This window comes from Cinclus cinclus, chromosome 3 (genome assembly GCF_963662255.1).
Source record: "Cinclus cinclus chromosome 3, bCinCin1.1, whole genome shotgun sequence".
Lineage (NCBI taxonomy): Eukaryota > Metazoa > Chordata > Aves > Passeriformes > Cinclidae > Cinclus > Cinclus cinclus.
In genome coordinates this window covers 55,717,332-55,729,111 of record NC_085048.1, presented here as the reverse complement: position 1 = coordinate 55,729,111, position 11,780 = coordinate 55,717,332, and the positions used below count along the sequence as shown (strand labels likewise).

At 38.4% G+C, this 11,780-nt stretch overlaps 1 protein-coding gene across 5 annotated transcripts in view; it reads left to right on the top strand.

The window, feature by feature from the left end:
- Positions 1-284: 284 nt before the first annotated feature.
- Positions 285-11,780, top strand: part of HBS1L (HBS1 like translational GTPase) — a 57,976-nt gene continuing 46,480 nt past the window's right edge. For 2 of the 5 annotated variants that reach the window (XM_062489995.1, XM_062489998.1), the window contains exons 1-4: positions 285-417; positions 3,049-3,114; positions 4,867-5,004; positions 7,114-7,308. In XM_062489995.1, the coding sequence (XP_062345979.1) occupies positions 375-417; positions 3,049-3,114; positions 4,867-5,004; positions 7,114-7,308 (442 nt within the window). In that variant the 5' untranslated portion in view covers positions 285-374. Of the gene's footprint in view, positions 418-2,555; positions 2,600-3,048; positions 3,115-4,866; positions 5,005-7,113; positions 7,309-11,780 lie in introns of those variants that run through there. The other 3 variants (XM_062489996.1, XM_062490000.1, XM_062489997.1) reach the window with 3 other exon arrangements.

Below are 11,780 nucleotides of genomic sequence, written 5' to 3'. Positions count from 1 at the left end.
GGCTGGCCCCCGCCGGGGGGACGGATGGGTGGTGCTCAGCTCCAGAGCCGCTCGAACGCCCCAGCCCGCACTCCCCAGCTCCCTCCGTCCACCGGCCGCCTCAGCCGGGCCCGGCGCGAGGGCGGGGCGGGGCGCGAGCGCATCCCGGAGCCGCCCCCGGCCCCGCGCGACCCGCCCGCCCCAGCCAGCGCGCGAGCCAGGGCGGGACGGGCCGTGCGCATGCCCAGCCGCGCACGAGCGCGGAAGCGGCGCCCCGCGCGCCTGCGCGAGAGGGGATTCCGCCGGGCGCCGCCGGACTTCAACATGGCGACCTAGGCCGGCCGCGCCAGCGCCACCACGGGCGGGCGAGCGAGGCCGCCGCCGTCGCCGTCGTCATGTCCCGGCACAGGAACGTCCGAGGATATAACTACGACGAAGGTAGCGGTTATGGCGAGCAGGCGCTGGTGGCGGAGCTGCGGGGCCCGCCGCTGCTGCCGACTCCTCCGCGCTGCCCCCGGCCCGTGGCATTGCCACCGGCCGGGCCTCCCGTCCCGGTGGCCGCGGGCAGGAGGGTGCGGTAGGGGAGGGCCCGGGGGGCTGTCAGGGACGGTGGGAGGGGAAAAGCCGCCCCTCACCTCCCCTCGGCGGGGGTTGGACTGGGTTTCGGGCGAGGCCTTTCCCCGCCCCGTTCCCGGCTCGTTTCCCGCCCGAGTGGGAAGGGTCGGGCACACGTGGCCGCTCTGCCGTCCACTACCTGCTCCTGCTGCCGGGAGCTTCCGCACGGGGCGACCGTGGCATTTTTTCGTGGTCCAAGCCACAACTGGGTTCTACTTGCGTTACCTTGAGCTGCCCAAATTGATGCCGCTTTTTGGTAGCGGCACTGGCTTGAAAAAAGCCTCAGTATGGTTGAATCCATCCATCTTTAGTCTTGAAAAACTTAAAAATTTGTATTCATGGCCAAACTCTAGCAAAGTGTTGCTGATGTTAATAAATAGGAGTCAACAGCTGTTACTTGAGGAAGAAATGTAATTCTTAAAGATGGAGTTGTGCATTTAGGGAATAATCTGATTTTCAGGACCTGTCTCATTTCACTTAAGCTTCTTACGTGGAATGAAGGAGTTGAGTTCTTCCATAAGAACTTGGCTTATACCTACAGTACTGCAGCTTTCTTTGTGTGTGCCCTGGCCCCATTAACTTAGGCAAACTGTAAATCAAGAGTCTTTTTCACCCCCCCCCCCCCCCCAAAGTCTTTATTTTTGTTGGCTTGGGCTGTGGAGAAATGGACATACTTCAGTTCATACTAGTATTTTAAAGAACCCTTTGGTGAGAGAGCAGCAATTTTGTTGCTTCACTTTGACAGATTATTAAAAAAATGCAAGAAATGTTTCAGCCTGCTTCTGTTCTCCTGTTGAGTGAACAAACTACACGGTTTTAATGAATTATAGTAGTGCAAATTTGGCTTTGCGCTGTGATCTTGGAATTTCTTGGAAGTTATAAATTCATGTGAGTTGTGATGGCTGTGTGTTCCTACCTTGCACTTGATACTAGTGTAAATTTACCTAATACAGGAAAAATCTTGAGCTAGATTGGGAATTTTACTGCTTGATTTTTCATCCTCTAGAGCCCATTTTTCATCACAGATTGGTTGAAATGTTGATTTCAGCTGAGTCTCTGGCTGTTGAGAAGTTGAGTATGTAATCCATAGAGTTAATTTCAGTGTTCATACACTCATCAGTCTCTTCTAATGAGTTTGCTGAGATGCACAGTAATTTGCTGTAGTCATTTAGTTGATACTGCTCTTGGAAGCATGACTGTGAGATTACATGTCAGGTCTTCACCCTCGTACCATATGTTTCTTCTGTAGTCACACAGAATCATTTATGGCCCAAATGAAATAGACTTGATGTCTTCTTCTCTCTATTGTATGCAATATGTTCTTTTTATGCTGCATGTGATTCTGTAATGCCCAAATATGAGTTGCATTTTTAAACTAAATATTTGCAGTATTTTTTGGTTTCCTTTCATAGGAAGACTTCTGAGACCTTAGATCTTCTGGTCTTTATGTGACCATATTCCATTTTTTTCCCCCTCTCCTTTCTGAGATGTTATGATCATAACCAGATGTGATATTCCATCTGCAAATATCTTGGCAATACAGCTGGAATGCTTCAGTAGCTTCTACTCCATTCTCTGAAATCTATGTAATTTTTAAATATTAATTTTTAAGGACAGTGCATGCTGTGGTCTGTCTTTTAGAATGATAAAGATACATGTTACTTGTGAAACTGCCAAGTAGTAGTGTCTTTAATAATAGTTTGTTACTTTTTTTCTGTGTATTTAATTATTACTTAGTGAAAATTACACTATTTTAAAATTTTGACATAATGCTAGTTTTTTTGGAGGGAAAAGTGCATAGCTTACTCTTTGTATTTCTTGGTGCCTTTTTCTTTTCATGAGGAAAGAATATTCTTATCTTTAAGTAACTGTGTAAGATACTTGCTTTTTACCTGAAACGGTTTTGCATATTCAAGGGGAATTGTGAATTGTGTTTTTTTTTTTTTTGTCTTGCTGGACTTCATTTGGAAGGTGGATGGATGTGAGCATAAAATAGAGAAGAAAGGTGAGAAGTGCATAGGAATGGAGTAGAAATTCTGATCGTGAATTGTTGGAGTAGAAATAGTAATTGAACTGTCTCTCTGGGGGAAAGACTGAGAGGTCAAGAAAAAATATCAAGAGAAGTGCCGTGGATAAAGATTTGTGAGACTGTAGAAAGTTGGATTTAGTCTGTGACTGCAAAGGAAATGCTGGAAGAGGAGGTGTGAAATGTAGCTCTTGAAAATTTTCAGCCTAATGAATAGAGTATTAAATGTTAAATTACATTTTTGTAATAAAATTCTGTTTTTGGAACTTAGACTATTACTTCTTAACTAGGTAAATAAGCAGAACCTAACTGTACTTCTGGAATACAGGAAATGCATTATTTCCTAAAACCTTGTGCAAAACCTATGCTTTGAATTATAATGTTATTTAGAAATTGTGCAGATTAATCTTGCTGTTTTTGCTTCATAGACTTTGAAGATGATGATGTATATGGCCAATCAGTAGAAGATGATTATTGCATTTCTCCTTCAACAGGTTAGTTCAAATAATTATGAAGTGTTGTTCATTGATACCTGTTCTGATATTTATTTCTAAATTAAAGCAACTTTTAAAAGCCAGTGACACTTTGAAAAGTGCCTAGTGGCCGTAATCCTATTACAGTCAGTGATGTTGTGTTAGGCACTGGACTTTTGAAAGTCCCATTAGACAACTGGCCACATCTAGAATCCTACATGTATGTTATCCTAGTTGGTTGGAATGTACTTGGTAGTGTAAAAATCTGCTCTGTGGGAATGTGTTGATAATCTTGAAACATTTGGTCTCTTTTCATATGGTTGGTAGGATGTACCTGGCCTTAACAGTTGTTAATGTGAACCTGGTAGTTGATGTCTTTTATGAAACTTTGAGTAAATGTAGGGCAGGCAGTCTCATTGTGGGTTGCAGTGCTGATCCTCATGCAAGATCACATGGAGCTAATCAGCCTTCCAGCATCTGGAATGTTGCAAAGTAGGTTTAAAAATAGTGATGGCTGTGTGCTCGGGTGAGGCATAATTGGAGTGGCTCAGCCCAGCTGAGTTCAGCCTGGCTGTAGGACTATTAGGTTGTGTTCTCCAGTCAAGTCCCTGGCAAGATTATCAGTTTAGGGTTTCCCCAGATTTCGGGGCAGTGTTTCTAGAGCTGAGTAGGCCCTGAAAATAGTACAGCTGGTGTTGACATGAAGCTGTGTTACTGCAGGTAATAACTCGTTTGGATCTAATCCACTGCGACCATGATGTAGTGTGTGTGACCTTTGGCCACATGAACTTGAGATAATTAGGTCTTTAAAACTCTGGTCCTTTCCCATGCTGTTGAATTCAGTGAGGAAAATGTGCCATGTGTAGTTTTCACTCAAGTATAGACTGATAAATGGCAAAATTAATTCCTGTCTCTGCACAGTAATTTTCTGAAGAACTCTGTGTGGAAGCTTCAATTATGAAATAATCTGATCAAGATAGTGTAACAATCTTAATAGTTGCTTCAGTTATGGTGATTGAATATAAAATGGTGTGTGTGCATTAGGGAAACAGTTGCTAGAAGTTGCTACTTCTGCATATACACCTGCTTTCAGTGGGGATTTCAGAGCTGGGGAGAATATTACATCCTGTAAGACAATTTGTTTGCATTCTGCTTTGCACGTTTCTGAGAGAGTATAACTGGGGCTCTTGTTTAGCAAGGAGTGTAATCTGTAAATGCCTCAGTGTTGCTAAACCCGAGTGAAACCATGCAGTTGTTTGAAGTTTCGTGTGAATATGCATTTTTACTCATGGACTGTATTTCTAATAAAATTCCGAGAAAGAAAGGATGTGTTCAACTCTATTAAATTCTTATCAGTAATTTAACATACTGTAAAAGCAATGTTAATTTCATGCTAACTTTTTAAAATTCAAACTGAGTTTAAAAATGGTTGTGTAAGGTTCTGAAGACATTAGGCCATGGATTTGTATAGAAAATACTGTTTTTCAAGCCTGGAGTATAATCTCTTTTGTAATGATGATCTTTGCCGAATTACTGTGTCCCATGGGTACATGGATATTGCTCAGCCTGCAGTTTCACTGTGATGGCAACTTGTTTATATTCTTGTATGCTCTGTGCAGTCCTCAGGTAGTAGTTATTGCACAGTAGTGTCTCACCACCCCCTTGAAGCCACTGCAACAGTTCAGCATTCTAACTTACTTTTAGTTGTGTTTTGTTTTTAAAGGAGGAAAAAACATTTGACTTTTTTAATGCTTTGTTTTTTACCTAATGCAGCAGCCCAGTTTATTTACTCCAGACGAGACAAACCAGCCACATTTGCTGAGCCATTAGAAGAAGAATATGGCTATGAAGGTACTGATTCTGCTGCTGATTGTTTTACACCCACTCATCAGTTGACTGAAGTTGATAGAGGTAATTATAGGAAACAACTATCAGAATAATCTCTTACATGAATTAAAGATTTACTAGAATAGTCTTAAATTAATGTTTATTACTTGACTGACATTGCTGACAATTTTGGAATCTTATTATAAAACAGTACCCTTCATGGAGCTGCTTTCATTGGTTGTTCTTCAAGTTCATAACAACCTTTTGTGCAGTTCTTGTAACTTGGTTGCATACATTGAAATGTGTTCTTAGTTTCTTACTAGAAATAATGAGATTTTATGTGGAGACATTAGAACAGCTGTACTGACAGCTCAAATCTTGACTCTGAATATTAATAACTGAGTATTAGTATTAGAATGATTTCTTTTTGTTTTGCATTCCAAATTACAGCAATTAGCAGTATTTAAGAGGTTTTCAAAGTCTCGCGTTTCCTTGAAAGAGTAGCCAGTATTCTGTACAACCTTTTCTTACACTGTTTTGAGTTCATAAGAGTTTTGTTTCCATTCAGTCTTGCGGAGCTCTGAGCTGAATGGTTGAGGAAAAATACTTCCTTTTGTTTTTTAAACTTGCTGCCTAGTCATCTAATTACTTGCTTTGTGAAAAAGATTCTCAAGTCTCTTTCCTAAGTCTGAATAGTTAATACAGGTTTAAATGTTTTGGAAATAATCAAGGTTATTTTTAAAATGTTGAAAAGATCAGACTAAAGTGTGTTGAAATTTGGTACTTCAAAAAATTGCAGAAAATTCAGAACAGTGAATTAGATAGAATTTTGATTCCATGTCAAGTAAATTGGTAGAAGTTAAGCTAATGGTTAGAGACGTGGTTAAATATGATACATTGAGGATTAATATACATGTTTTTACAGGAGGAAATAAAGCTGTGGAGGGCAATTTGAAAGAATGAGCCAGTATAATGGTACAGGTGATGTAGACAATGCAGTCCTCTGGCTTTGCAGAATGCTTTTGACAGACTCAATCAGTTAAGAACTGGTATTGGTGCAGGAAGGAAAGTAGCATTTTGGACTAAAAAGAGGGGGAAAAGAAACCTCAAAATAACCACTTCTGTGAAAACAGCAGTGGTCTCACATGACCTATTGTGTTTGATATAGTATGTAGTGTTGGCCATTAATACAAAATTATTGATGTAGCCAGGGTGGCTGCAGAGAATTCCACAAGGTTGTTCTGGTCGAGTATTAGATAGTAAAATGATAACCAGCACGTTGTGCAAGGCTCTGCACTGGCTTTGCAGAGCAAGTGTCTGGGGAAGATTCACTTGCTATTTGAATTACAGGTAAAGGGTATTAATACAAGTTACCTTGTGGAGGTTGGAATTCTGTCGTATTGAATTCCCTTAGCAAACTTCTTTAAACATCTTCCAGGAAGTGTTCAAATAAAAATATGTAGCTGTCTTCCTGTTCTTCAGTTCCTATTTTCTGAAATGGGATTTGGCAGAAACCGGGATTTCAGGAAGATTTCCTTCTGCTCTTTAGTGTTTGTATGGCTTCCAGTGAGTGGCAGCCTGCTGAATTTTCAGTCTCTTGTTGTGCAGCAGATATCTTAGTAAAGACTTGTAGTAGTTGCAGAAGTATGCTCCAAAGAAAATTGATTTTATCAGCCAAAAATACATTACAGTTTTAGATAAGATAAAAGTTACAGGTAGTTTGAAACTTGGAATGTTGATCCAGGTTTTCCGTTGTTAAGGACCCTGAAAATACTGTTTTACTTTGGGTGTTAATTGTAATATCTGTAAACACTTAAAATGTGCTGTTCATTGGGGTTCTACATTGACTTAGTATAATACTTGGGATAATTTTAAGGTGGTTATTTGTATTTCTTCTCTGCAGTAAAGGTAGTTGTTTTACAACATCAAAATATTTCAGTACTGAGACTTTCTAGATTAATCAATAGTAATATGTTCTTTACTGCAATATCTGAAATAGGTCGTATATTCTGCAGGGCATGGGGACAAAGTCTATCAGGGCAGTAGATGAGATTGAAATTAATTTCTACAGGTTTTAACCCTTATTGTAATATTTTTCCTTTCTGTTTGCTAATCAGAAATGTGGTGCTAATGTGGTTAGGCCATCGAAGACATATTTTTGGGCAGCTTATAAGAGTATTGTGTTTCTTTCAGCCCGTCTTAATTCATGCCTTGATCAAATGAGAGAAGTTTTGGCAGAGTCCATACCAGAGCAAGCAATGGTGCAAGCAGTACTGGACACTAAATTTGATGTACAAAAGGCTTTGGATCTTGTGCTTTCACAAGGCAGTAAGCAAAATGCGAAGACCAAGAATAAGGATGCTGTGATTTTAGCAAAGACTACAAAAGGTATACTTATATTTAATTGTTTACATTCAAGGTGATTAATTTCTATCTGTGGTTTAATTTGGGCTTTACAAACTCTGAAGACACTTATCATTGCAATAGTCATTTCTTGGAAAATGAAAGAAGACTGACTTATTATATATATGTTCCAAAATGTTTAAAGGAAAGAGCTTTTCTTGAGCCAGAGGTCAAAATAACACCTCAGTGTCAGTTTAAATTCAAGCTGCAACCGTCTGCGGTTCATGATAGATTTTTGATTTGTAATATATGACTTAACTGAATTAATGCATGTCCTTAAATTTGGAAAGCATCTTTAAGTTTTTAGTGCTTGTTTTATTTATTGGGTAAACTGACATCTCCCATCCCTAATATCTCCCTTTTTGGGTAGTGTCTATACAGTAACTTTCTTATTTTTATTTGTACTTAAATATTGGTAGTCTTTACTGGCATTCTCTGCTGATTCTTAAAATTATTTTTGTGTTTCAGACAATACCTGTAATTTCATTGTAGAGCATTCCTTACCTTTGGATGACACTTAGTAATTAAATGCCTTTTCATGTTTCTTGATTTTTTTTTTTTGTTGTTGCTGCTGTCAACTTTTTAAAAATGGAATATTTCATTGTGACTGGACTTCCATCTGAAAATTATTGGCTATTGTAAGGTAAGGAGACTTACATTATTGTCCAGAAATGTGTGTTGATACAGACAATTTATCTTGTGCAGTACACAGTTTTGCTGACAGCACCAACAAACCTGGGTTTGGAAACTTGACAGCCAAAAGTGATTCAACTCTTTATTCTTTAACTACAAATTTTGAAAAATGTAATATACCTTCATATGAAAGAAAAGGATTGAAATCCTCTTCACTTGTTCTGTCATCTGCGTTCAGTGATGATTTGTGTAAAGGATCATTTTGTGAACCTGTGAACAAACAGGCAGAGAAGCACCTACCAGAAAGTTTTAATGCAGTAAGTTTGGTTCCTGATGGTCAAGATGTTTACTCTAGCATAGGAAGTAACCCATTGAAATGCAAGGAGACACAGGACTTGAAATCCTTGCTGTTGCAGGATGTGGTTTGTGATTCTCTGAGTCCTGGACACAGCATTCCTCTTGTATCCTCAAAAACTGCTAATTGTAATAGTAATTCAATTTTTTGTAGTCCTCCATGTTTAGCAAGTGCTTTAGGAAACTTAGCTCTTGATAATGAAGTCAGTCATACTGTAAATGAAAAGAATGAACTTCTTGAAAATTTTTCTTTACTTTCACAAAGTAGAAAGCAAGAAGGCCCCTCTTCAGACATGGCTGCTTTGCCAGTATTAAGATCTGGAACTACATCATTGGCTGACTTGCTTCAGGAACCCCAGGAAAGCATTGCTAGTCCCTGTTACTCTTTGGCTGATCTTTACACCCAGTCAACAGCAAGTCCCACTGATAGGCAATTGGGAACCTCATCATTATCACAACTAGTAAGTCAACCCCAAACTTCAGGTGGGATGCCAGAGCTAACAGGATCTTTGTCTTCTCTAGCCCTTTCTAAAGTTTCTCCAGTAAAGCAGGTTGAGAATTTATCACTCTCGGATTTAATAGCAGAGACTATTGAAATAGATAAAACTCAGCAAAGGATGGACTTGCCTTTGTGCGATCTCATTGAATTGAGGCCCTCCCAAGGTACCAGCATTGATTTAAGTGTCCTTGTAAAAAGTGCAGATGTATCTACAGAGAAGAGTGTGGTAGGACAGTCAAATACCTTGAGTCCTGAAACAAAACGTGTAAAAGAAAAACAAGGAAAATGTTCTGGTTTTACCAAAACAAACAAAAAACCCAAAAAAGGGCATGGTCTTAAGAGGCAGGATTTGTCCCTTTCATGGATAAAGGCACTGCGTGCAAGACCTTCAGCTTTTGCTTTAACCTTGTGCCTCCGTTATCCTCCAAAAGGGTATAAGCGGCACACAGTTGGGACACATAAAACTTTCCTATACAGTAGACAAGTACAAGATGTAAAACCCAAGGAAACTGGTCCTACAATAGCCATAACACCATTTGACTTTAAATCAGCATCTCCTGATGATATTGTGAAAGCTAACCAAAGAAAAGCTTTTACAAGACAGTAATGAAAAAAAAAAGTATCAGTGTTGATATTGCATTTATTAAAAAAAATTATATAGGACCTATTTATGATCCAGAATTGATTTTTTTTTAATTATTTTTTAAATGGACATACTACAATTCTTGCTGATAGGTAGAAATTTGTATGTGAACTTTTAAAGTGTTGCACTGAATATCTTAATTTTTTGCATAATTTTCACCGACAGTTTAACATTTTTAACTTTTGGAAAGTCTTGAACTTTACTATTCAGATATTGCATGTACAAAATTCTGAAAACACTGTTAGACTTCATGAGCTATCACTCTAGTTGTTGATGATACAGTTCTTTGGGAAGAACAGTGAATTATTATTTTGTAAAGTAACTTACTTTTGCTATATAGTGTATAGTTTGGGGAGCAGGAACCTCAGTTTATATTACAGCTGTTTTATTCAAAGTTCTTAAGGTTAGATTTTTCTGATAATGGTATGTTATTAAACTGCCAGTCTTGTAATTGATGTTTCCAGTCAATGTCATTATTCTATCTTGATACTGATCGCACTATTACAGCAGAAATGCCTTCAGTTTTTAAAAGCCTCAAGGACCTCAGGTTTTCACAGTTCTGTTTGTGGTAGTACATATTGTAGTTTTTGATAGGACCAAATTTGTGGGGCAAGCAATTAAATTGCTGTTGTGCCCCCCGACTCCAGTTAGCTATCAAAATGTGATATCCAGCATTTTAAACCAGCAGTTTTATAGGTATGTACATGCTGCATGTATTTCATAAGAAGTTTCCCTAGGATTCTATTGTTTATTCTCAAGTCTTTCAGAGAAGTACAGAAGTATCAATTCTTTCAACTGTAGCATGAGAGTCTTTGCTCAATGGAAAAAAAAACTTCAGGCAAAGCCTAAGTGCTATTTGTGTCTGCCTCTGGTCTTTTTTGAAGAAAACTTCCTTTAGAAATGGAAATGCATTCTCTTCTACTGTTTGCACCCATTGCTGTCACTTTGAATCTTTAAATGAAAGATCCAAATCAGAAGATTCTGGGCTTACTATGGTGCCCTGTTATTCAAATTAGTAGATGCATGTATGTTTTAGCTTTTCTTTTAGTACACATTATGACTTCTAATAAATTTCCAGTATCATTGTCAGTATTTTAGATTCAGAACAGCAATAAGTTCAATAGAGATACTGCTGCAACTAGAAAAATGTGTGTTCATACACTTTTGCTGAACTTGGCAGGTAGTATAAAACAGTAGGTATGACTTTCATCTTGTTTCAATGTAATTTTTGTTGAGGATGTTACATCAAAAAGACGACAGTACCTTTAGCTTTATTCCTGACTTCAGGTTGCACTACAATTTTGTTTCTAAATAAAATAAAACAAATGTTCCAGTTCTCTCAGGTATAAATTTAATGGTCTGTATATTTTCCTTGTTTGTGTAGTTGATGCATTTGTCATTCAGGACTAAGAGCAGTGTGATTTTTGACCTTGTGAATGAAATTAATGTTTCTTACCCTAATTAATAAAAGTTTTATATAATGACAGTGCTGCAGTGTTTATATTCAGTTGACGTGTTAATCTGTTCTAACCTATCTGGAGTTCCTTTAAAGGATTAAATAATACAATCCACTGTACATACTATGATCTGATAAGTTCGTTAGCAGGAGCATAATTGATTTCCTGAGAAGACTTTCTGTAGAAGTCTGAGGGATACTGATTGTAATACTGATTGTTTTATTGATTAGTCATAATAGCAAATTCTACTGTGTCAAGAATATGAAATACTTTTCAGTGATCTGTTTCTCTGCAGTTAGTCCAAGCTGTAACTTCCTCCTGCTTAAAAATCCAAGTCTGTTTTTCCTACTGACCAAAGGGTCCTATGAGCAGAGTTTGTAATGAAAGCTCACTTTTACCAGAATTGTGTGAATTTTTCTAGTAGAGAAATTCTAATTTTTCAGCATTAAATATGAGTGTTTGGCAAAGTCATGCCTGTTGTATTTGTAGGTGGTTTTGCTTTCCTGTGTTACAGATACTCCAGAGGACTTAATTAACATCAGTACATATTTCTAATTTATGTGGATCTTTTAAAATTGAAAGCTTTGCTTTTTCATCTAAATATTTTCTTATTTTCTCTGTCTATCTTCTTTTTGGTTTTGGTCTGTTTCCTCATTCGCCTGGCTGCCCTTATTTGCATAAAACTTTTTAGCATTTGTAATAATTTTAGAGCATGAACTGGACACATAACTAAATAGAGATCTTGTGGATACCATTGAAACAGGTAGTAGGGGGCAACGTGTAGTACTTGAAGCTCAGTTTTGTTACAGTTTTCATGCAGACTGAAGCTTGAACAGGTGTCTGAAACCAAAGAGCATCAGCACTGTATGTT